We start from the raw sequence: 25029 nt of genomic DNA on the forward strand, positions 1-25029 counted from the left end.
CTTAGCCTCATCCAATTCAAGGGGCTGTACCGGGCCCATATGTCCAGGACTAGGATGAGTAGCTTCTTTGGGGGCGAAGACAGGTGTGCTAGGTATTCGGGGAGTCCAGCGAACCATGCCCATATGTTCTGGGCATGCCCGGCACTGGAGGAGTTCTGGAAGGGGGTGGCGAGGACGGTGTCGAGGGTGGTAGGATCCAGGGTCAAGCCAGGCTGGGGACTCGCGATTTTTGGGGTTGCGGTGGAGCCGGGAGTGCAGGAGGCGAGAGAGGCCAGTGTTTTGGCCTTTGCGTCCCTAGTAGCCCGGCGGAGGATCTTGCTACAGTGGAAGGATGCGAGACCCCCAAGTGTGGAGACCTGGATCAATGACATGGCGGGTTTTATTAAGTTGGAGAAGGTCAAATTCGCCCTGAGACGATCGGTACAAGGGTTCTTTAGGCGGTGGCAGCCTTTGCTCGACTTTCTGGCTCAGCGATGGGGAACTAGGTCAGCAGCAGCAACCCGGGGGGGAAAGAAGTGAGGGGAGGAGGGAGGGAGGGAGGGAGGGGGGGAGGGAGGGAGGGAGGGAGGGAGGGGGGAGGGGGGAGGGTGTGGGGGGCGTTGACTATGTTTATTTTAATTTATTTTCCTGTTTTCTTGTTGTTTACTGGGTTTGGGGGGGGGGGGTGGGGGGGTTCGAGATACGCGTTGCTATGGTCTTGGGGGTGTTATGCTTATTATTATGTTGTTTTATTGTTGCTTGTTACTGTTTGGTGTTATATATTTTGTAAAAAAATTTCAATAAAAATTATTTTTTTAAAAAGACCCTGACCAGCACCATCCCCACTACCGCGGCAAATTTTTTGTAAAACTCCACCGGGTACCCGTCTGACCACGGGGCTTTACCCGACTGCATGACCTTCAGGCCCCCCAATACCTCTTCGATCCGGACCAAGGCTCCCAGTCCGTCCACCAACCCTCTCCCCACTCTTCGGAAGGTCAGTCCCCCCCAATACCCCGGGTGGTTCCGAAGTGTACAGAATAGAATAGAATAGAACAGTACAGCACAGAACAGGCCCTGCGGCCCTCAATGTTGTGCCGAACAATGATCACCCTACTCAAACCCACGTATCCACCCTATACCCGTAACCCAACAACCCCCCCCCCCCCCCCCCCCCCAACCTTTACGTTTTAGGACACTACGGGCAATTTAGCATAGCCAATCCACCTAACCCGCACATCTTTAAGTTAAACAAAAAAAAAGATAAGAAATAACAGGCACTCTTCAGTCCTTCCCATACAGACACAGAAAAAAAAAGATTGCACAAAGTTCCCCTGAAGCATCCATTTTAACCCAAGCCTTTTAACTGTTTTCTTTATTAATTCCCCCCCAGCCAAACTCCAACTAAGCAAAGAGCCCAAACAAGAAACATTCAGGAAAACCACGCAAAAAACACGCAAAAAAAAAAAAGATACATCCCAAAACGGGAGAGACACCACATATACTTAAAAGCTCGAACATGAGTCCAAACACCCTCTGCTCAGGGCCAGCCCTTGCTTCTTAACGAAGTCCATCGCCTCTTCGGGTTCCTCGAAATAGTAATACCCTTATACGTAACCCACAGTCGTGCTGGAAAAAGGATCCCGAATTTCACCTTGTTTTTATACAGTATCTCCTTCACCTGCCTGTAGCCTCCCCTCCTCCTGGCCACCTCTGTGCTCAAATCTTGGTAAACGCACAGGGTGGTATTGTCCCAAATACAGCTTTGTGTGCTCTTTGCCCATTGCAGCACCCGTTCCTTGTCCAGGTACCTGTGAAAGCATACCACCATCGCTCCTGGGGGACCCCCTTGTCGCGTCTACCTCAGCTGCACTCTGTGTGCCCTGTCCATCACCGGCGGGCGTGGGAACACCTCGTTCCCCAGCAACTTCTGAAACATACCCTCCGCAAATGCGGCAGCATCTAGCCCCTCTGCCCCCTCCAGGAGGCCCACGATTCTCAAGTTCTGCCGGCGAGATCTGTTGTCCAGGTCCTCCAGCCTTTCCAGAGGCACTTTTTGCTGGTCCCTCAGCCTCCGAAACTCCACATCCGCCACCATGTGAAAGTCAGCCTGCTCCTTCACTGACTTCCCCAACTGCTGGAGCTTCTCAGCCTGATCATCCAGCCTTTTTCCCATCCGATCAATTGACTTCTGAAGCGGCTCCAAGTTCTACGCTTCAAAGCCAAAAAGCCCTTCTGCATAGTCTGCAGCAGTTGCTCCATTGTGGGCTGGGCTGTCGGCTCCTTGCTCTGAACACCAGCCATGCTGGTCTCTCTCACAGCCTCCACTGTGCCCTTACTCGACCACTTCTTCTGCTGTTTACGGTCCCTCCGGTTTCTTAGGTCCATACAATTCTGTATGGGTCCAGTGCCTGAGTGCTATTGCTTTCCAGTTCCATACTCAAAAGCGCAAAAAAGTCAGGGGAAAAGGTCCAAAAGTCCAACTGAAACGGGAGCCACCAAATGTGCGACCTACTCCCTCATAGCCGCCACCGGAAGTCCCCTCCATAACCTCACTTAACCTGCACCTGCGCATCTTTGGACTATGGAGGAAACAGGAGTACCCAGAGGAAACCCACGCAGACATGGGAAGAGCATGCAAACCCCTCACAGTCACCCAAGACTGGAATTGAACCCGGTCCCAGGCGCTGTGAGGCAGCAGTACTAACCACTGTGCCACCATGTCACTATTGTTACATCAGCACACTATTCCAAAGGTATTGTTGGCATTCACTTGTAAATTAATGTCTTTCCCATCCCTTTATGAGGAACTGATCATTGGCATTTGCTGAATTTGTAAGCAATTTGAGCTTGCTCCTTTTCAGGAACCATCTGTTTGAGTAGCAAAGAACAATACAGCACAGGACAGCCCTTCGGCCCTTCAAGCCTATACCGGTCATGATACTAACCTTGGCCAAAATCCTCAGTACTTAGACATAGATATAGACATAGAATTTAGAGTGCAAAAGGAGGCCATTCGGCCCATCGAGTCTGCACCGACTCTTGGAAAGAACAACCCACACCTCCACCCTATCCCTGTAACCCAGTAACCAATCCCACCTAACCTTTGTGGACACTAAGGGCAATTTAGCATGGCCAATCCACCTAATCTGCACATCTTTGGACTGTGGGAGGAAACTGGAGCACCCTGAGGAAACCCATACAAACACAGGGAGAACGTGCAGACTCCGCACAGACAGTGACCTAAGACGGGAATCAAACCTGGGACCCTGGAGATGCGAAGCCACTGTGCCAGCTACTGTGCTGTCCAGCGCTTCTTTGCGCCATACCCCTCTATACCCTTCCTATCCATGTATTTGTCAAGATGCCTTTTGAACACCGCTAATGTATCTGCTTCCACAACCTCCCCTGGCAACGTGTTCCAGGCACTCACCACCCTCTGTGTAAAAAAAAAAAAACTGCCTCGTATATCTCCTCTAAGCTGTGCCCCATGGACCTTAAACTTATGCTCCCTAGTGACTGACACCTTCACCCTGGGAAAGAGTGCCTGCCCATCCACTCTATCCATGCCCCTCATAATCTTGCAGACCTCTATCAGGTCACCCCTCAACCTCCGTTGTTGTAATGAAAACAGTCCGAGTCTATTCAGCCTCTCTACATAGCTAACAGCTTCCAGACCAGGCAACATCCTGGTAAACCTCTTCTGTACCCTCTCCAAAGCCTCCACATCCTTCTGGTAGTGTGGCGACCAGAATTGTGCGCAGTATTCCAATTGCGGCCTTACCAAGGTTCTGTACAACTGGAGCATGACTTGCCAGTTTTTATACTGGATGCCCCGTGCAATGAAGGCAAGCATTCTGTATGCTTTCTTTACTACCTTGTCCACTTATGTTGCCACGTTCAAAGATCTGTGGACCTGCACGCCCAGATCTCTCTGATTTTCTATATTCCACAGAGCTTAGCCATTTATGGAATATTTCCCCTCTATATTTCCTCTTAAGTGGGTAAATGCGGACTTGATGGGCCAAATGGCCTCCTTCTGCACTGTATGTTCTATGTTAGACCTATCAAAATTCATTACCTCACATTTGCCTGGATTCAACTCTATTTGCCATTTCTCTACCCAAGTCTCCAACCTATCTATGTCCTGCTGTGTCTTCTGACAGTCCTCAACACTATCTGCCACTCCACCAACCTTGGTGAACTTACTAACCAGACCAGATACATTTTCCTCCAAATCGTTTATGTACACTACAAACAACAGAGGCCCCAGCACAGATCCCTGTGGAACACCACTAGTCACAGCCTTCCATTCAGGAAAACACTCTTCTATTGCTACCCTGTGCCTTCTGGGACCGAGCCAGTTCTGTATCCATCCTACCACCTCACCTCTGATCTTTTGTGACTTCACGTCTTGTACCAGTCTGCCATGAGGCACCTTGTCAAATGCTTTATTGAAGTTGATGTAAACAACTTCCGCCGCCCTTCTCTCATCAATCATCTTTATCACCTCAAAAAACTTGCATCAAGTTAGTGAGGAACGACCTCCCCTTCACAAAACCATGCTGTCTATTTCTAATGAGTCCATTTGTTTCCAAATGGGTATAAATCTTGTCCCTGAGAATTCTCTCCAATAATGTACCTATTACCGACGTGAGACTCACCGGCCTATAGTTTCCTGGATTATCCCTGCTACCTTTTTTTAATAAATAATTTTTATTGACATTTTTGAAAAATGTATAACAACAAAACAATAATAATAACAATAATAAACACCCCCCCGGACCCGTAACAACGCATATAACGAGTCTCCCCCCCCCCCCCCCCCCCAAACCCGATGAACAACAAAATAAATTAAAAATAAATTAAATTAACATAAACAATACCCCCCCCCCCCCGGGTTGCCACTGCTGCTGACCTAGTTCCCTATCGTTGAACCAGAAAGTCGAGGAAAGGCTGCCACCGCCTAAAGAACCCTTGTACCGACCCCCTCAGGGTGAATTTGACCTTCTCCAGCTTAATGAATCCCGCCATGTCATTGATCCAGGTCTCCACGCTTGGGGGTCTCGCCCCTCAGGGGCTGGTTTATCTCACTGAGCTAAATCGCTGGCTTACCAAGCAGGCCAGCAGCACGGTTCGATTCCCATACCAGCCTCCCCGGACAGGCGCCGGAATGTGGCGACTAGGGGCTTCTCACAGAAACTTCATTGAAGCCTACTCGTGACAATAAGCGATTTTAATTTCTCATATCTTTCCATTGCAACAAGATCCTCCGCCGGGGTACTAGGGACGCAAAGGCCAAAACACCGGCTTCTTTCGCCTCCTGCACTCCCGGCTCCACCCCAACCCCAAATATCGCAAGTCCCCAGCCTCGCTTGACCTTGGACCCTACCACCCTAGACACCGTCCTCGGCACCCCCTGCCAGAATTCCCCCAGTGCCGGGCATGCCCAAAACATATGGGCATGGTTCGCTGGGCTCCCCGAACACCTAATGAACCTGTCCTCACCCCCAAAAAACCTGCTCATCCTCGTCCCGGACATATGAGCCCTGTGCAGTACCTTGAACTGGATGAGGCTAAGCCTCGCACATGAAGAGGAGGAGTTCACCCTCTCCAGGGCGTTCGCCCATGTCCCCTCCTCAATCTGCTCCCCCGGCTCCACTTCCCACTTAGCCTTCAGCTCCTCTACCGACGCCTCCTCCACCTCCTGCATCACCTGGTAGATGTCAGACACCTTCCCATCCCCAACCCACACCCCCAAAAGCACACTGCCCCTTACCCCCCGCGGGGGCAGCAAAGGGAACCCCTTCACCTGCCGCCTAGCAAACGCCTTGACCTGAAGGTACCTGAACATATTCCCCGGGGGGAGCTCAAACTTCTCCTCCAGCTCACCCAGGCTCGCAAACCTCCCGTCAATGAACAGGTCTCCCAACTTCCTTATGCCCGTCCTGTGCCACCCCAGGAACCCGCCATCAATGTTCCCTGGGACAAACCGGTGGACTCCGAGCCCCCCACTTCCCCCCTGTGTCGCCTCCACTGCCCCCAAATCTTGAGGGTAGCCGCCACCACCGGGCTCGTGGTGTACCTCGTTGGAGGGAGCGGCAGCGGCGCCGTTACCAGTGCCTTCAGGCTCTTGCCTCCGCAGGACGCCATGTCCATCCTTTTCCATGCTGCCCCCTCCCCATCCATTACCCACTTGCGTACCATCGAGACATTAGCCGCCCAATAGTTCCCAGAGAGGTTGGGCAGCGCCAGCCCCCCTCCATCCCTGCCCCGCTCCAAAAAGACCCTCCTCACCCTCGGAGTCCCATGCACCCAAACAAATCCCATGATGCTGCTGTTCACCCTCCTAAAAAAGGCCCTCGGAATAAGGATGGGGAGGCACTGGAACAAAAACAAAAACCTCAGGAGCACCGTCATTTTAACGGACTGTACTCTACCCGCCAACGACAGCGGCAGCATGTCCCACCTTTTGAACTCCTCCTCCATCTGCTCCACCAACCTAGTAAAATTAAGCTTATGCAAAGTCCCCCAACTCCTAGCCACCTGAACCCCCAGGTACCTAAAACTCCTCACTGCCCTTTTTAGCGGGAGCCTACCAATCCCCTCCTGATCACCCGGGTGTACAACAAACAGCTCGCTCTTGCCCAGGTTCAACTTGTAGCCCGACCCTGCTACCTTTCTTAAACAGCGGTACCACATGAGCTATTCTCCAGTCCTCTTGGATCTCACCTGTAGTCAATGAGGATACAAAGATGTCAGTCAAGAACTCAGCAATTTCTTCCCTTGCTTGCCTCAGTATTCTGGGGTAAATCCCATTCGGCCCAGGAGACTTATCTACCGTAATATCTTTTAAAAGACCCAATACCTCCTCCTTTTTGATGTCAACACGACCCATACTGTCAACATGCCCTACCCAAGAATCATCTTCCACAAAGTTCTTTTCTTTGGTGAACACTGATGCAAAGTACTCATTTAGTACCTCGCCCATTTCCTTTGTTCGACACGTAGATTCTCCCCACTGTCCTTAAGTGATCCAATCCTATTCCTGGCCACCCTCTTACTTTTTACATATGAATAAAAAGCTTTGGGATTCACCTTAATCCTACTTACCAAGGACTTTTATAACTCCTCCTAGCCCTCCTGATTTCCTGCTTATGTACCTTCCTACTTTCTTTATACTCCTCAATTATTTTGACGGTCCCCACCCTTCTGGATAGTAAAATAGCCTCCTTTTTCTTTTTGACGAGGTTCACAAAATCCCTCATTATCCAAGGCTCCCTAAACTTCCCATACTTATCCTTTGTTCTGTCAGGAACGTGAGTTTCTTGAATCCTAATCAACTGTCACTTGACAGACTCGCCCATGTCCAATGTTGATTTACAGCCGAATTCTTCAATTCCTGTCTAATATTATCGGAATTTGCCTTTCCCCAGTTTAGCACCTTAACGCGAGGATTACCTCATCCCTATCCAAAAGTACCCTAAAACTTACGGAATTGTTCCACTACTGAAACCTCAACCAACTGACGAGGCTCATTTCCCAATACCAGGTGCAGTACTGCCCCTTCTCTGAGATTACAGTTGGGAGGCCTGCAATAACGCCCAACATTGTGATTGCCTGTTCCTGAACTCTACTCAGAATGCCTCATAGAATTATTTTTACAGTGCAGAAGGAAGCCATTCGGCCCATCGAGTCTGCACCGGCTCCTGGAAAGAGCACCCTACCCAAGGTTAACACCTCCACCCTATTCCCATAACCCAGTAACCCCACCCAACACTAAGGGCAATTTTGGACACTAAGGGCAATTTTTCATGTCCAATCCACCTAACTTGCACATCTTTGGACTGTGGGAGGAAACCGGAGCACCCGGAGGAAACCCACGCACACACGGGGAGGATGTGCAGACTCCGCACAGACAGTGACCCAAGCCGGAATCGAACCTGGGACCCTGGAGCTGTGAAGCGATTGTGCTATCCACAATGCTACCGTGCTGCCCTCATTGTGTGAGCCCACAGAGGTGCCCTCCAGTTTATCAGACTGATTGCAGGGATGGTGGGACTGTCATGTGAGGAGAGATTGACTAGGTTAGGGTTGTTCTTGCTGGAGTTTTTTTCATAGAATTTACAGTGCAGAAGGAGGCCATTCGGCCCATCGGGTCTGCACTGGCTCTTGGAAAGAGTACCCTACCCAAGGTCAACACCTCCACCCTATTCCCATAACCCAGTAACCCCACCCAACACTAAGGGCAATTTTGGACACTGAGGGCAATTTATCATGGCCAATCCACCTAACCTGCACATCTTTGGACTTTGGGAGGAAACCGGAGCACCCGGAGGAAACCCACGCACACACGGGGAGAACGAGTTCAGAAGAATCAGGGTGGATCTCATAGGGACTTATAAAATTCTAACAGGACGAGACATGGTAGATGCAGGGAAGATGTTCCCAATGGTTAGTGTGTCCAGAACCAGGGTTCACAGTTGGAGGATTCAGGGTAAACCATTTCAGACAGAGATGAGGAGATATTTCTTCACCCAAAGAGTGGTGAGCCTGTGAAATTCATTCCCGCAGGAAGTAGTTGATGCTAAAACATTGAATATACTCAAGAGATAGATATAGATATATATAGATAGATATATATGTATATATAATAGATATAGGTAGCACTTGTGGTGAATGGGACCAAAAGCTATGGGGAGAAAGCAGGATTAGGCTATTGAGTTGGATGATCAGTCATGATCGTGATAAATGGTGGAGGAGGCTCCTATCTTCTATTACTAGGGGTCACAAGTTCAAGGTGAGAGGGGAAAAGTTTAAGGGAGATATGCGTGGAAAGTTCTTTACACAGAGGGTGGTGGGTGCCTGGAGCGCATTGCCGGCGGAGGTGGTAGAGGTGGGAATGATAGTGTAATTTAAGATGTATCTAGACAGATACATGAATGGGCAGGGAGCAGAGGGATATACATCCTTAGAAAATAGCGACAGTTTTAGATAGAGGATCTGGATCGGCGCAGGCTTGGATAGCTGTGCTGTAATTTTTCTTTGTTCTATGTATCTAGTACGGCTATAATATTCTCCTTAACGAGTAAATCTACTCCCCCACACCTTTTACATCTCCCTCTATCCCTCTTGAATCATCTGTATCCTCCAACATTCAGCTACCAATCCTGCCCTTCCTTTGACAACGTTTCTGTGAGAGCCACAACATCATAATTCCAAGCACTAATAAGTGCCCTAAGTTATAGAATATAGAACAGCACAGTACAGGCCCTTTGGCCCACAATGTTTTGCCGACCATTTATGCTAATCTAAGATCAACCCAACCCCTTCAATTTATTGCTGTCCAGGTGCCTATTCAAGAGTCCTTTTTTTATAAACAATTTTAATGAGGTATTTTTTGGCATTGTAAACAGTAGAATTACAGAACATGAAAATAAAAGGACTGTACAATAAACAAAGTACCCAGTGCAAGCACGGTAGCATGGTGGTTAGCATAAATGCTTCACAGCTCCAGAGTCCCAGGTTCGATTCCCGGCTGGGTCACTGTCTGTGCGGAGTCTGCACGTCCTCCCCGTGTGTGCATGGGTTTCCTCCGGGTGCTCCGGTTTCCTCCCACAGTCCAAAGATGTGCGGGTTAGGTGGATTGGCCATGCTAAATTGCCTGTAGTGTCCTAAAAAGTAAGGTTCAGGGGTGGGGGGTTGTTGGGTTACGGGTATAGGGTGGATACGTGGGTTTGAGTAGGGTGATCATGGCTCGGCACAACATCGAGGGCCGAAGGGCCTGTTCTGTGCTGTACTGTTCTAAAAAAATTTTAAAAAATTGCTCTAACCCGTCCTACCCAGATCTGCCTAATTGACCCCCCATACTACATTCCCCTAACCTTCCCTCCCCCCTGCCCCCCTGCTGACGATTAATTCTCTGCGAAGAAGTCAATGAATGGTTGCCACCTCCGGGCGAACCTGAACATCGACCCTCTGAAGTCAAATTTGATTTTCTCCAAGCCCAGCAAACCCGCCATGTCTGACAGCCAGGCTTCTGACTTCGGGGGCTTTGACTCCCTCCAAGCTAGAAGTATCCGTCTCCGGGCTACCAGGGAAGCAAAGGCCAAAACGTCGGCCTCTTTCTCCCCCCTGACTTCCGGGGCCTCTGAAACCCCAAAAACCGCCACCTCTGGACTCATTGCTACCCTCGTGTTCAATACTCTAGACATGACGTCCTCGAACCCCTGCCAGTATTTCCTTAGTTTTGGACATGCCCAAAACGTGTGGACATGGTCTGCCGATCCTCTCAGACACTTTACACACCTGTCCTCTACACCGAAGAATCTGCTCATCCGGGACACTGTCACGTGGGCCTGGTGGATGACCTTAAACTGAATTAGGCTGAGCCTGGCCACATGTTGCAGTCCCGTTAACCGTGCTCAGCGCGTCCGCCCACAGGCCTTCCCCAATCTACCCTCCCAACTCCTCCTCCCATTTATGCCTCAGCTCCTCGGTCTGCTTCTCCTTCGCACCCATGAACTCCTTGTAAAGATCTGAGACACTTCCCTCCCCCACCCATCCTCTAGACACTACCCCATCTTGGATCCCCCTTAGTGGCAAGAGTGGAAAAGATGGCACCTGCCTGCGCAAAAAGTCCCGCACCTGAATATACCGGAATTCATTCCCCCTCGTCAACCCAAACTTGTCCTCCAGCAGCCTCAAGCTAGGGAAGCTCCCTTCCAAAAACAAATCTCCCATCCGCTCAATCCCCGCCCTCCGCCATTCCTGATACCCCCCCCCCCCCCCCCCCCCCCCCGGAGCAAACCGCTGGTTGTCATATATCGGGACCAGACCGATGCTCCCGTAGCTCCCATGTGCCTCCTCCACTGTCCCCAGATCCAAAGGGCTGCCACCACTACAGGACTGGTGGAGAAGCGCGCCGGCGGGAACGGCAGAGGCGCCGTCACCAATGCCCCCAGACTGGTGCCTCTACATGAGGCTGTCTCTATCCACTCCCACTTCCTTATCATGGCTTTGTTAGCCGCCCAATAATAGTTGCTGAAATTCGTCAGTGCAAGCCCCCCTTCCGCCGCCCGGTTCCGCTCGAGCATCACCCACTTCACTCGCGGCGACTTCCCCGCCCATACAAAGCCCAAAATGATCTTGCTTACCCTCTTAAAAAAGGAACATGGAATGAAAATGGGGAGACATTGGAACAAGAATAAGAACCTCGAGAGGACCATCATTTTAACTGTCTGAACTCTCCCAGCTAACCACAGCGGGAGTTCATCCCACCTCCGGAACTCCCCTCGCATTTGATCTACCAGCCGGGACAGGTTCAGCTTGTGTAGTCGACCCATTCCTGCGCCACTTGTATTCCTAAGTACCTGAAACTGTCCCTAACAAGCCGGAATGGCAGCTCCCCCAGCCGGTCCCCAACCCCCTGAAGCCATCAGAGCAATTGCCAGCTCTATAGCTAATGCAAACAGCAGTGCGGAGAGGGGGCACCCCCGTCTCGTCCCACGGTGCAGTCTGAAATAGTCGGAAGTTGTCCTGTTTGTCCTCACACTCGCCTCCGGGGCCTGATATAACAGCCTGACCCAGTCGATGAAACCCACCCCAAATCCAAACCGTCCCAGCACCTCCCATAAGCAGTCCCACTCTACGGTCAAATGCCTTCTCCGCGTCCACAGCCATCACTATCTCCACCTCCTTTCCCTCCGGGGGCATCATGATCACATTGAGCAATCTTCTTATATTCGCCCCCAGTTGCCTACCTTTAACGAACCCTGTTTGGTCCTCCCTAATAATACTCGGCACACAATCCTCAATCCTAGTGGCCAAGATCTTTGCCAGCAGTTTGGCATCCACATTAAGAAGGGAGATCGGCCTATAAGACCCACACAACTCCGGGTTCTTGTCCCGTTTTAAAATCAAGGAGATGGTAGCCTGCGACATGGTCTAGGGCAGCACCCCTCTGTCCCTTGCCTCATTAAAAACCCTGACCAGCAACGGCCCCAATATCCTGGAGAACATTTTATAAAATTCTGCCGGGTACCCATCCGGCCCTGGGGCCTTACCTGATTGCATGGCCTTTAAGCCCTCTAATATCTCCTCAACTCTGATCGCGGCGCCCAGCCCTTCTACTTTAGGGGCAGCAGGGTAGCATGGTGGTTAGCATAAATGCTTCACAGCTCCAGGGTCCCAGGTTCGATTCCCGGCTGGGTCACTGTCTGTGTGGAGTCTGCACGTCCTCCCCCTGTGTGCGTGGGTTTCCTCCAGGTGCTCCGATTTCCTCCCACAGTCCAAAGATGTGCGGGTTAGGTGGATTGGCCATGCTAAATTGCCCGTAGTGTCCTAATAAAAGTAAGGTTAAGGGGGGGGTTGTTGGGTTACGGGTATAGGGTGGATACGTGGGTTTGAGTAGGGTGATCATGGCTCGGCACAACATTGAGGGCCGAAGGGCCTGTTCTGTGCTGTACTGTTCTATGTTCTACTAGCTCCCTGTCCACTTTTGGAAATGTTAGGCCGTCAAAGAAGCATCTCATCCCCTCCGGCCCCGCGAGGGGCTCCAAGCTATAGGGTTTGCAATAAAAGTCCTTGAAAGCCCTGTTCACATCCGCCGCATCCCCTACCAAGTTACTGCCTCCATCCCCCACTTTACCTATTGCCCTAGCCGCCTCCCTCTTTCTCTGAGCTGCTGAGCCAGCATCCTGCTGGCTTTCTCTTCATGCTCATATACTGCACCCCTCACCTTTCTGAGCTGCTCCACTGCCTTACCCGTAGACACCACCCCAAACTCCGCCTGCAGCCTCCTTCGTTCCCTCAAGAGCTCCGCACTCGGGGTCCCCGCATACCTCCTGTCAATCTGCAGAATCTCCGCTAACAGTCGGTCCGTTTCTGCCCCGTCCATCTTGTCCCTGTGAGCCCGGATTGAAATCAGCTCCCCTCTCACCACAGCCTTGAGCGCCTCCCACACCACCACTGCTGAGACTTCCCCCGAATCATTGACCTGCAGGTAAGTTTGTATACACTTCCTCACCCTTCATCCGCCAGCAGTCCCACATCCAGCCTTCACTCCGGGCGCTGGAAGCTCTCTTCACTCACCTGTAGCTCGACCCAATGCGGGGCATGGTCGGAAATGGTGATTGCTGAATACTGCGCGTCCCCTGTCAGTAGATCCCTACTCAGTATAAAAAAATCGATCCGGGAGTAGACCCTATGAACATGCGAGAAGAAGGAGAACCCCTTCACTGTCGGCCTTCCAAACCTCCACGGGTCGACTCCCCCCATCTGCTCCATGAACTCCCTCAACTCTTTTCCCATTGCTGACACTCTGCCCGTTCTTGAACACGACCGGTCCAGGCCTGGATCCATAACTGTATTGTTATGCCCTCCCATAACCAGCTTGTGGGAATCCAGGTTGGTTAACCCTCAGCACCCTCTTTATGAAATCCACATCATCCCAGTTTGGCGCATATACGTTGACCAGGACCACCTTCCTCCCTTCCAGCCTGCCGCTAACCATAATGTAGCGACCTCCCCCATCCGAGACAATATTCCCCACCTCAAACTGCACCCACTTGTTCACCAGAATCGCGACTCCCCTGGTTTTAATATCTCGCCCTGAGTGAAATACCTGACTAACCCAGCTCTTCCTCAACCTGATCTGGTCCGCTACCTTCAGGTGCGTCTACTGCAACATTATCATGCCGCCTTTAAAGCCATAAGATGCGCAAACACTTTAGCCCTCTTCACCATCCCATTTAGCCCTCTAACATTCCACGTAACCAGCCTGGTTGGGGGGGCACCGCGCCCCCCCCCCCCCCGCCTTGCCGGTCCCCTTTCCTGGGTCTGCCCCCTGCCCCGCACCTTTGTAGCCCCTCCTCCTGGCAGCACCCATCCCCGACCTGTTCTCCACTTCTAAAACCAAATCCCTCTCCCGTCAGCTAAGCAACCCCCTCCCCCTCCCCCCCTCTAGCAACGACATTCTGTAACCTAACCCCATCCCTAATTCGATTGTGTACACACCCCCACTGTGCTCCCGCAGACTAGCTCAACCAGCTAGCCTAGTGGCCCGCGGCTCCGGCGCCAGCATGTCTCCCACCTATTGTTGCCTACCTGCCCTCCCCCTGCCCCTTGAAACCCTCGACCTCATCAACCCAGCCCAGACGGCCGCCCATTTTAAGAAACAGACGCCAACCAAAGTCAATATAAAGAAAAACAAAGCCAAACTCTCGCCATAGTACAGATCAAAGTAATACCACTCAAAATAATACAAAGTCAAAAATCCCCACCACAACACAGAAAACCCACCGAAATCGAATTATTTTAAAACTACTTTCCCCTTCTTAAACAAAACACAATTATCGAAGCGAAAAACCAAGAACAAAAACGAATAAACAAATAAATCAGTGCAAACATCATTTGAAACGAACAGGAGAAACAGTTTCTCAAACTTAGAGCAGAATATTCTCAAGTCGGCACCAGTCCTTTCCTCCTGGCAAACTCCATAGCGTCCTCGGGCGACTCAAGGTAATGATATTGGTCCTCATGCGTAACCCAAAGTCGCGCCAGATACAACAGACCGAACTAAACCAGCTTCTTGAACAGGATCGACATGACTTGATTAAAGCCTGCCCTCCTCTTGGCCACCTCCACGCTTAAATCTTGGTACACCCGCAAAATGCTGTTGTCCCACTTACAGCTCCGCGTGCGTTTGGCCCATTGGAGAATACGCTCCTTATCCAGGTACCTATGGAACCTGACCACCATTGCCCGAGGGGGTCTCCCTGCCGCGGCTTCCTCGCCAGCCTCTGTACGCCCGATCCTCCACCTACGGTCGGGGGAAAGCCCCATCTCCCAGCAGCTTCTGGAACATGTTCGCCACAAACTCCCCGGGATCAGCCCCCTCCGGGAGGCCAACAATCCTTAGGTACTGTCTACAGGACCTGTTCTCCAAATCCTCTACCTGTTCCAGCAGCCTTTTTTGCCGGTCCCTCAGCATCCCCACCTCCATCTCCACAGCTGTCTGGTGTTCCTCCTGTTCAGCTGGCGCCTTCTCCAGTTTCTGGATTGCCCGGTCCTGGGAATCTAGCCTCCGCTCCACCGTTTCCTTAATCGGATCCAGACATTCCTGTTTCTGTCTGGCGAAGCCTTCCCGGATGACCTGCATCAGCTCCTCCGTTGATGGTTGAGTCGAAGCCCCAGGGTCTGGACACCGGCCATTTTGCCCGCTGCTGCAGCCAACACTCAGCTCGACCCTGACTTTATGTTTCTTCCCTTTCGATCTCTTCGGGCTCTGTTCCATAAACCAATATATACACCGAACACTTGTTCACTGTTTCTTCAAATCCAGTGCTTTAAAGCGCAAACAAAGTCGGGGGGAAAGGTCCGAATGTCTAGCCAGAGCGGGTTTCAACAAATGTGCGACCTACTCCCTCATGGTCGCCACCAGAAGTCCCTATCCAAGAGTCCTTCAATGTCCCGCATGACACTGACTCCACCACCTCCGCTGGCAGTGCATTCCACGCACCCACCAGTCTCTGTTTAAAGAGCCCACCTCTGACATCTCCCTATACCTTCCTCCAAACACCTTAAAATTATGTCCCCTCATGACAGCCATTTCCGCTCTGGGGGAAAGTTTCTGGCTATCCACTCTATCCATGCCTCTCATCACCTTGTACACCTCTATCATGTCACCTCTCTTTCTTCTTCGCTCCAGTGAGAAAAGCCCTAGCTCCCTCAACCTTTCTTCGTTAGACATGCCTGCCAGTCCAGGCAGCATCCTGGTAAATCTCCTCTGTACCATCTTCAAAGTTCAATCTGCCTTACTTCTAGCGTTGAAACAAATACCCTTTAAATCACTGCGTTTGAGCAGACAGGTGCCCCTCCAGTTTAGATGCAACCCGTCCTTCTTGTACAGGTCCCACCTGCCCTGGAAGAGATCCCAGTGGTCCAGAAATCTGAAAGCCTTCCTCCTACACCACCAGTTCAGCTACGTATTTAGTTGCACTATCCTCCTATTTCTAGCCTCACTGGCACGTGGCACAAGAAGTAATCCTGAGATTACAACCCTAGAGGTCCTGCTTTTTAGTTTATGGCCTAACTCCCTGAACTCCTTCTGAAGTCAGTAAGAAGTCTTACAACACCAGGTTAAAATCCAACAGATTTGTTTCAAATCACTAGCTTTCGGAGCACCGCTCCTTCCTCAGGTGAATGAAGAGGTATGTTCCAGAAACATATATATAGACAAAGTCAAAGATGCAAGACATTGCTTTGAATGCGAGCATTTGCAGGTAATTAGTCTTTACAGATCCAGAGATAGGGGTAACCCCAGGTTAAAGAGGTGTGAATTGGATGAACGGACATCGCGCGGCAATCACCAGACAGGAATGTAGGAATGTTCCCTTCCAGTCGGGGAACACTTCAGCAGTCAAGGGCATTCAGCCTCTGAACTCCTGGTAAGCGTTCTCCAAGGCGGCCTCCAGGACGCGCGACAACGCAAAATCGCCGATCAGAAACTTATAGCCAAGTTCCACACACATTAGTACGGCCTCAACCGGGATCTTGGATTCATGTTGCATTACGTTCATCCCACACCATCTGGCCTGGGCTTGCAAAATTCTACCAACTGTCCTGGCTTTAGACAATTCACACCTACTATGATCACCCCAGTCCAATGCCAGCATCTCCACATCCTTCTGAATTGGCAGTGCAGATGGCATGAATATCTGGTTTAGATCACAAGGGCTATCGCAGTTCGACTCAAGGCTATGCCCTTGTTAAAGTAGATGTGGGAGTTTGGACAGTGGGAGTCAGAACATATTAAATCTGAGGTGGTCAGATTTTGGGAGTGACTGTTATTTTCTGCATCAAATTTATAACATGCTATTCTTGTAAGGTGATGGCCTGGATTGCTGATAAAATTCTGCCCAGAATGTCAGATATGTACAGGAATTTGGCTAGAGATATCCTGGCGTCTCTGATACCTGTCACGGTCTTTAGATCAGTAGTGTGATCAATTCCACTTTATCTCTTTATTTCAGACTGAAACAAGCCAGGGTGATTTGCGTACACTGGCTAATGTCGTCAGCTCACTAGCAAACCTCAGCAAGGGAAAAGACAATTCACAGAGCCTGAGTGATCTGACAGCAATTGAAGCACTTAATAATGGAGATATCAGTGTCACAGATCTGCAGCAAGAGGACCAGTCTACCAATGAGATTACACGGTACACACAACTACCACTCAATGTGCCATCCATCAGCAACTTATTGGCTCCCCCTCTGAGTTCCCTGAATAAAGAGAGTGCAGAACATTGACTTCTCACCATTTCCACTCGAACTGATTTTGTGAGTCACTTACAATCAGTTCCATGGCAGTCTGTATTTTGGTTCCAGCAATGAGGAGGTTATTTCTGGAATTTTTTAGTGTTTGAGGTAAAAGCTGGAATAATTGCTGAGTCTTTGTAGCTTCAGTAAAATTGAAAATGATAAGCTGTGATATAGTGGGCAGCTTGTAATGCAGTGTTTCTCTAATGAAGAAGTGCCTTCTGTAACATTTAACAGTGTCCCAGGGTGCATGATTGCTGTTGGAGGGTGTGCATAACTGATAGCAACAGGATCTTTACTATGATGTTTCCCACAGTCAAATAGCTTCCTGACACTGATTAAGTTTGAATGTGAAGGATGGACATTTGAGTGAGTTCACATTAACTGTCCCAGAAAGAAGAGGAGTGGTATTGATAGTGCAGTTCCTGAACTAGTGATGATGTGTATTTGTATTCATGGATGGCTATAACATAGAAAATATTAACCTGACTTTGCTTTAATTATATCAATGAGGCTATCCACTACACTCTCCACCCCTATTAATAAAGCCCAGTATTCTATATGCTTTATTAACTGCCCTCTCCATCTGTCCTGCCACCTTCAATGTTCTCTGCATATTTGCACCAGGTTCCTCTGCTCTTGCACCCCTTATTTTATATTGACTCGCCATGCTCTTCCTATCAAATCCCCTCTTCGCCTCCTTTGCTCCAAGGAGAACAGTCCCAACCTCTCCAATCTACCCTCGTACCAGAAATTTCTCATATAAGGAGAGATTGAATCATTTAGGATTGTATTCGCTGGAGTTCAGAAGAATGAGAGAAGATTTTATAGAAACCTATAAAATTCTAACAGGAGTAAACAGAGTCGGTGGAGGAAGGATGTTCCCAATGGTGGGTGTGTTCAGAACCCGTGGGCACAGTCTGAGGATACGTAGTGGACTGTGCAGGACAGAGATGAAGAGAAATTTCTTCACCTAGAGAGTGGTTGGCCTATGGAATTCGTTACCACAGGAAGTAGTTGAGGCCAAAACATTGAATGTTTTCAAGAAGCAGTTAGATAAAGCACCTAAGACGAAGAAGATCAAAGGATATCGGGGGAAAGCGGGATTAGGCATATTGAGTTGGAATGGTGGCCTCCTGCTTCTATTTTCTATGTTTCTCACCTATGGAACCATTCTTGTAAACCTCTTCTGCACTCTCTCCAATGTGTTCATATCCTTCCTATAGTATGGCACCAGAACTGTACACAATATTCCAGCTGAGATCTAACTAGTGTCTTGTATAAGTGCAGCACAACTTTCTTGCTCTTGTACTGTACGCACCTCTTAATAAAACCCAGTATTCTATATGATTTATTAATTGCTCTCTCCACCTGTCCTGCCACCTTCACTGTTCTCTGCATATTTACACCCAGGTCCCTCTGCTCTTGCACCCCCTTATTTCATATTGACTCTCCACACTTTGCCTACCAAAATGCATCACCTCACTCTTCTCCGCATTGCATGTCCTTTGCCACCTATCTGCTCACTCCATCAACGTGTCTATGTCCTTTTGAAATTCTACAGTGTTGTCTTCACGGTTTACAATACTTCCAAGTTTTGTATCATCTGCAAACTTGGAAATTGTCCCCTGCACACCAAAATTTAGATTGTTACTAGACAACAGGATAAGCATGGGCCTAAATACCGACCCTTGGGGAACACCACTGCAAACCTTCCAACCAGTAAAGTCCATTGACCATTACACTTCGCTTCCTATTATTCAGCCAATTGTTACTGTCCCTTTTATTCCATGAGCTGTAACTTTTCTCACAAGTCTGTTGTGTGGCACTATATCAAATACCTTCTGAAAGTCTATGTACGTGTCATCAACAGCATTACTCTCATTGGACGCGATCTAATGGCCACAACATGCTTGACTCTGTGAGGAGACAAGGCCTTTGAGATTTACGATGCTCTGAACGCCTCGCGAGCTCTCATTAAAGCTCATGGGATTTCGCAATCTGGATCTCTCCCTTGCTGGGTAAGATCCAGATTAACATGTTTAAGTGAGCCATTAGGCTCATTTAAATATGTCTACGCCGGGTTCTCCCGAGGACCGTGGACTAACGTCCTTGCCTGGGAGACCTTGCCATGGCATCGTTTAGCACTGGTCCACACAAACCTGGATCATGCATAACGGTATCTGGGAGGATCCCCCAGGCCATTGGAGGACCCGGATGGTCGGGCTCTGGGCAGAATAGTACCTGGCACTTCCACTCGCACTTGGGAACCGTGGCACTGCCAGCCCAGCATCTTGTGCACTTTGCAGGGTGCCAGGTTGGCAGTGCCAAGGTGCTCAGGTACCAGGTTGTCTGTACCAGGGATCGGACATGGGGTGCCCTGCCCTTAAGAGATGGGGGTAGGGGGGGCTCGAAGACCCCCAAAGAGGTGATTTGGGCAGTGGGGGTTCCATAGGCCGCAGTGGAGAAGAGAGGGGGGTCAAAAGATCTGGTGTCCCGATCCACAAAGCATCTTTCTGCACTGATGAGTTGTGGGGCGGGATTCTCCCCTACCCAGTGGGGAGGGGGGTCCCGGCGGGATGGAGTGGCGTGAAGCACTGCGGCATCGGGCCGCCCTAAAGGTGCGGAAGTCTCCGTGCATGCGCCGGAGCATCAGCAACTGCTGACGTCATCCCCGCGCATCCTCAGGGGAGGGGGTCAATTCCACCTCTGCCATCGTGAAGACTATGGCGAAGGCGGAAGGAAAAGAGTGCCCACACGGCTCAGGCCTGCCCGCCGATCGGTGGGCCCCGATCGCGGGCCAGGCCACTGTGGGAGCACCCCCCGGAGCCAGATCGGCCCGCGCCCCCCACAGGACCCCGGAGCCTGCCCGCGACACCTGGTCCCGCCGGTAAGGTAGGTGGTTTGATTCACGCTGACGGGACCGGCATGACAGCGGCGGGAATTCAGCCCTCGCAGGTGGAGAATCGCCGGGGGGACAGGTGCGGCACGATTCCCGCCCCCGCCGAATCTCTGGTGCCGGAGAATTCGGGACACGGCGGGGGCGGGATTGACGCCGGCCCCCGCCGATTCTATGACCTGGCGGAGAATAGATACAAGCATAGATACAGGGAGAATATGCAAACTCTTTATCCTTACAATCTTTTTGCACAAGATGTAACATTTTCAATTCTCCAGTCCTCTGGTTGGGGAGATTATGGCCACTGCCCCTGCAATTTCCATTCTCACTTCCTTCAATATCCTTGGATGTATTGCATCCGTTGCCGGTGCCTTGTCAACTTTAAGTACCAACATTTTATTCAACACTTCCTCCTTATCAATTTTGAACAGAGTTTCCTCATCTGCCACCAGCCCTGGTAGCATCTACCTCCTTGGTAAAGATGGATGAGGAGTATTCATTTAATACCTCATCCATGTCACCAACCTCCCAAGTGTAAATTTCCTTTTAGGTCCCTCATCGGTCCTACTCTTGCTTTTACCACCCTTTTACTTATTTATATGCCTATCGAAGACTTTGGGATTCCCATCTCCCTTCTCGTCCAGGTAGCTCTGTATTTGTTGGCTTACCTTTCCCTTTTGAGAGAATATACCTTGACTGTCTCGATCATTTCTATTTTGAAGGTAGCCCATTGTTCAGCTGCAAATTTTCCCACCAACCTTTCATTCCTGTCTAACCGGCCCAACTCCGTTGTTGCCCCATTGAAGTCGGCTCACCCAAGTTAAATATGTTTACTCCGGATTTTTCTTTCTAGAATTGCCCTGAACCTTACGAAACAATGGTCACTGTCTCCTAAATAGTTCCCTCCCTGACACTTGCTCCACTTGGCCATCTAATTTTCAAGAACCAGGCCCAACAGTGATTCCTTTCTTGTTGGACTGGAATGAAATGAAAATCGCTTATTGTCACGAGTAGGCTTCAATGAAGTTACTGTGAAAAGCTCCTAGTCGCCACATTCCGGCACCTGTCCGGGAGGCTGTTATGGGAATCGAACCGTGCTGCTGGCCTGCTTTCAAAGCCAGCGATTTAGCCCAGTGTGCTAAACAGCCCCTTATTGGATAGCCACTTACTGGATACAAACTGCTGTAGAAGATTGTATTGAACAAATCTAGAAATGTTTGCGACTCTTTGCCCTGTACACTACCACTGTTCTAGCCTTTGTTTGGGTAATTAAAATTCCCCATTAAAACTGCCTAATGTTTCATTTCATTTCCCTGTAGACTTGTTCTTCGACACCCTTCACATTAGTTGGTGGTCTGCTGAAGACACCGTGTTATATAATTGCACCCTTTTTGTTCCTTTGCTTGTGCCAAATTAAATCTGTCCTTGAATCCTCTGGGAGATTCTCTTTCTCCAGCACTGCAATGCTCTCCTAAACAATACTGCCATCCCTCTTCCTTTCCTATCTTTTCTGAATACCAATGACCCAGTAATCTAAATTCTCCCTCCTGCACCATTTTTCCAGCCACGTATTGATTTGCCTTATCCTCCTGTTTCTATACTCACTTTCACATGGCACTGGGCGTAATCCAGAGATTACTACATTTGAGGTCCTGCATGCTAATTTTCTACCTAGCTCCCTAAATTCTGATTGCAGGAACCCATCCCCCTTCCTAACTGAGTCATTGGTATCAATGTGAACCACGACCTCTGGTTGTTCATCCTCCCTAGAAGGATGCCCAACAGCCGCTCCATGATATCCTTCATCCTGGCACCAGGAGGCAACATACCATCTTGGAGTCACATTTATGGCCACAAAAACACCGGTCTGTTCCCCTAACTAATGAATCCCCTACCACTTTTGCACATCCCTTCTTCCGTATCCTTCAGTCCAACCGGGCTGGACGTCATGCCACAAACCTGGCTCTGACTGCACTCCTCTGAGGAACCAGCTTCCAAAACAGAAAACTGCTTTCTGAGTGGGACCCTAGGGGAGTCCTGCCTAGTTCTCTTGGACTGCCTGGTGGTCAGCAGCCCTTAAACTGCAGTGTGACAATTTCTCCAGAATCATAGAAAATTTACAGCACAGAAGAAAGCCATTTGGCCTATCTTGTCCATTCCAGGTGAGGATACCAGGTGCCCTTTCTAATCATAAGAACATAAGAACTAGGAGCAGGAGTAGGCCATCTGGCCCCTCGAGCCTGCTCCGCCATTCAATTAGATCATGGCTGATCTTTTGTGGACTCAGCTCCACTTTCCGGCCCGAACACCATAACCCTTAATCCCTTTATTCTTCAAAAAACTATCTATCTTTACCTTAAAAACATGTAATGAAGGAGCCTCAACTGCTTCACTGGGCAAGGAATTCCATAGATTCACAACCCTTTGGGTGAAGAAGTTCCTCCTAAACTCAGTCCTAAAAACAGTCCTCAGACACTAATCCCACCTTCCTGCACGAGCGCCAGAGCCCTGTAGCTTAGAGCACTTAAGACGAAGACCCAGGGACTTCCGGTGGCGGCCATGGTGTGATTGCACATTTGGTGGCTCCTGCTCGTGCCGGTTTTTTCGGACCTTTCCCCGGTTAATGGGTGGATGTGAGGAGGCAAAAAAGTGCAGGAAAGTGAGTGAAAGAGATTGACCCACTGGAGTATGGAGCTGAGGGCCAGAAGTGGTCGCAAAAGAGGGAATCGGTCTGTAAGAGTTGGTGCGGCGCCTGCGACGCACGTGGAGATGGTGAAGGGATAGGGAGCGGCCCTACCAGCTCAGTGGTCTACGGACCGGCTGGTGAGCTTCCTGAATGAGAAGTTCACCCAGCAATGCAAGGAGGTGGTGGGGGAACATGAGGAGCAGTTTGCCTTGATGGCAGTGGAGATGGGGCTGGTGCAAGATCAGCAGAGGCAGCTCAAGGAGAAAGTTGAAGACCTGGAATACCGATCGTGCAGGCAGAATATCAGGATTGTGCGTCTGCTGGAGGGGAGTGACGGAGCCAACGTTGGCGTATATCTGAGGAGGATGATGGAGAAGCTGCGAGGAGAGGGTGCATTTCCACGGCCTTTGGAGGTGGACCAAGCGCATAGGACACTAATGAGGAAGCCCCAAGGAAGTGAGCCGCCGAGAGCGATGGCGGTGCGGTTGCACCATTTCCTGGACAAGGAGCAAATTATGAGGTGGGCCAGGCAGACGAGGCGCTGCACCTGGGATGGCAGTGAAATCTGAATGTACCTGGACCTGGGTGCAGCGCTGGCCAAGAGGAGAGCGAGTTTTAACCAGGTCAAGGCAGCCCTCTACAAGAAGGCTGCAGAGCTGGGCTGAGAGGTGGCAAATGGAGTTTAATGTGGAGAAGTGTGAGGTAATTCACTTTGGAAAGAATAACAGGAATGCGGAATATTTGGCTAATGGTAAAATTCTTGGTAGTGTGGATGAGCAGAGGGATCTCGGTGTCCATGTACATAGATCCCTGAAAGTTGCCACCCAGGTTGATAGGGTTGTGAAGAAGGCCTATGGTGTGTTGGCCTTTATTGGTAGAGGGATTGAGTTCCGGAGCCATGAGGTCATGATGCGTACTGTGGGTTGGAATGAAGCAGGCGCACCTTTTCAACAATGGGGTCGGTTTTGTGCGCCCTGACGTGCTTCCTTAGGAGAACCGGGCCTGGCGTCCTCAGCCACGCCGGAAGTGAGACCCCTGTGGTAGTGCCCCTGGAAAAAATGAAGAGCCGCTCGTGAGGGGTTTGGTTGGTAGCTGTACACAGGAGGGATCTAAGTGCGTGGAGCGCGTCAGGGAGGACTTCCTGCCATTGGGAAATTTGGAGCTTTCTGGACCTGAGGGTCAGTAGGACGGTCTTCCAGACCGTCGCGTTCTCCCTCTCCACCTGTCTGTTCCCCCTGGGGTTGTAACTGGTAGTCCTGCTCGAGGCGATGCCCTTGTCGAGCAGGTATTGACGCAGCTCGTCACTCATAAAGGACGCACCCCGGTCGCTGTGCATGTAGCTGGGGAAACCGAACAGGGTGAAGACACTATGCAGGGCCCTAATGACTGTGTGGGAGATCATATCGGGGCATGGGATGGCGAAGGGGAATCTGGAGAACTCGTCAATAATGTTAAGGAAGTAAATGTTTTTGTTAGGGGAGGGGAGTGGCCCTTTGAAATCCATCGCAAGGCGTTCAGCGGGCCTAGATGCCTTGACCAGGTGGGCCCTGTCTGGTCTATAGAAGTGCGGTTTGCACTCCGCACAGATCGGGCAGTCCCTGGTGACCACTTTTACCTCCTCGTTGAAGAAAGGCATGTTTCGGGCTCTGGTGTAGTGGGGGAGCTGGGTGACCCCTGGGTGGCAGAGGTCATCGTGGATGGCTTTTCAGCGGCAGATTTGCACGCTGGCGCATGTCCCGCGGGATAGGGCATCCGAGGGCTCGTTGAGCTTCCCCGGTCGACATTTCATATCATAATTGTAGGTGGAGAGTTCAATCCTCCAGCGAAGAATTTTGTTATTCTTAATTTTGCCCCTTTGCGAGTTGTCGAACATGAAGGCGACCGACCGTTGGTCAGTAATGAGGGTGAACCTCCTACCAGCGAGGTAGTGCCTCCAGTGTCGGATAGCCTCCACGATGGCTTGTGCTTCCTTCTCGACTGAGGAGTGTCGGAGTTCTGAAGCGGATAGGGTACGGGAGAAAAATGCAACCTGCCGCCCTGCTTGGTTTAAAGTGGCTGCTAGCGCTACCTCTGAGGCGTCGCTCTCAACCTGGAAGGGAGTGGATTCATCCACCGCCCGCATGGCTGCTTTGGCGATGTCATCCCTG

General features: G+C 50.4%; 1 protein-coding gene across 5 annotated transcripts in view; it reads left to right on the forward strand.

Annotated features, from left to right (window-relative positions):
• nr2c2 (nuclear receptor subfamily 2, group C, member 2) overlaps window positions 1-25029 on the forward strand; it is a 413970-nt gene that overhangs the window by 204098 nt on the left and 184843 nt on the right. For 4 of the 5 annotated variants that reach the window (XM_038810866.1, XM_038810865.1, XM_038810868.1 and 1 more), the window contains one exon: window positions 17013-17197. The exons of the other annotated variant lie outside the window; for it this stretch is intronic. In XM_038810866.1, coding sequence (XP_038666794.1) covers window positions 17013-17197 — 185 coding nt within the window. The remainder of the gene's footprint in view (window positions 1-17012; window positions 17198-25029) is intronic. 5 annotated transcript variants of the gene reach the window in all.

This window comes from Scyliorhinus canicula, chromosome 11 (assembly GCF_902713615.1).
Source record: "Scyliorhinus canicula chromosome 11, sScyCan1.1, whole genome shotgun sequence".
In the NCBI taxonomy this organism is placed as follows: domain Eukaryota; kingdom Metazoa; phylum Chordata; class Chondrichthyes; order Carcharhiniformes; family Scyliorhinidae; genus Scyliorhinus; species Scyliorhinus canicula.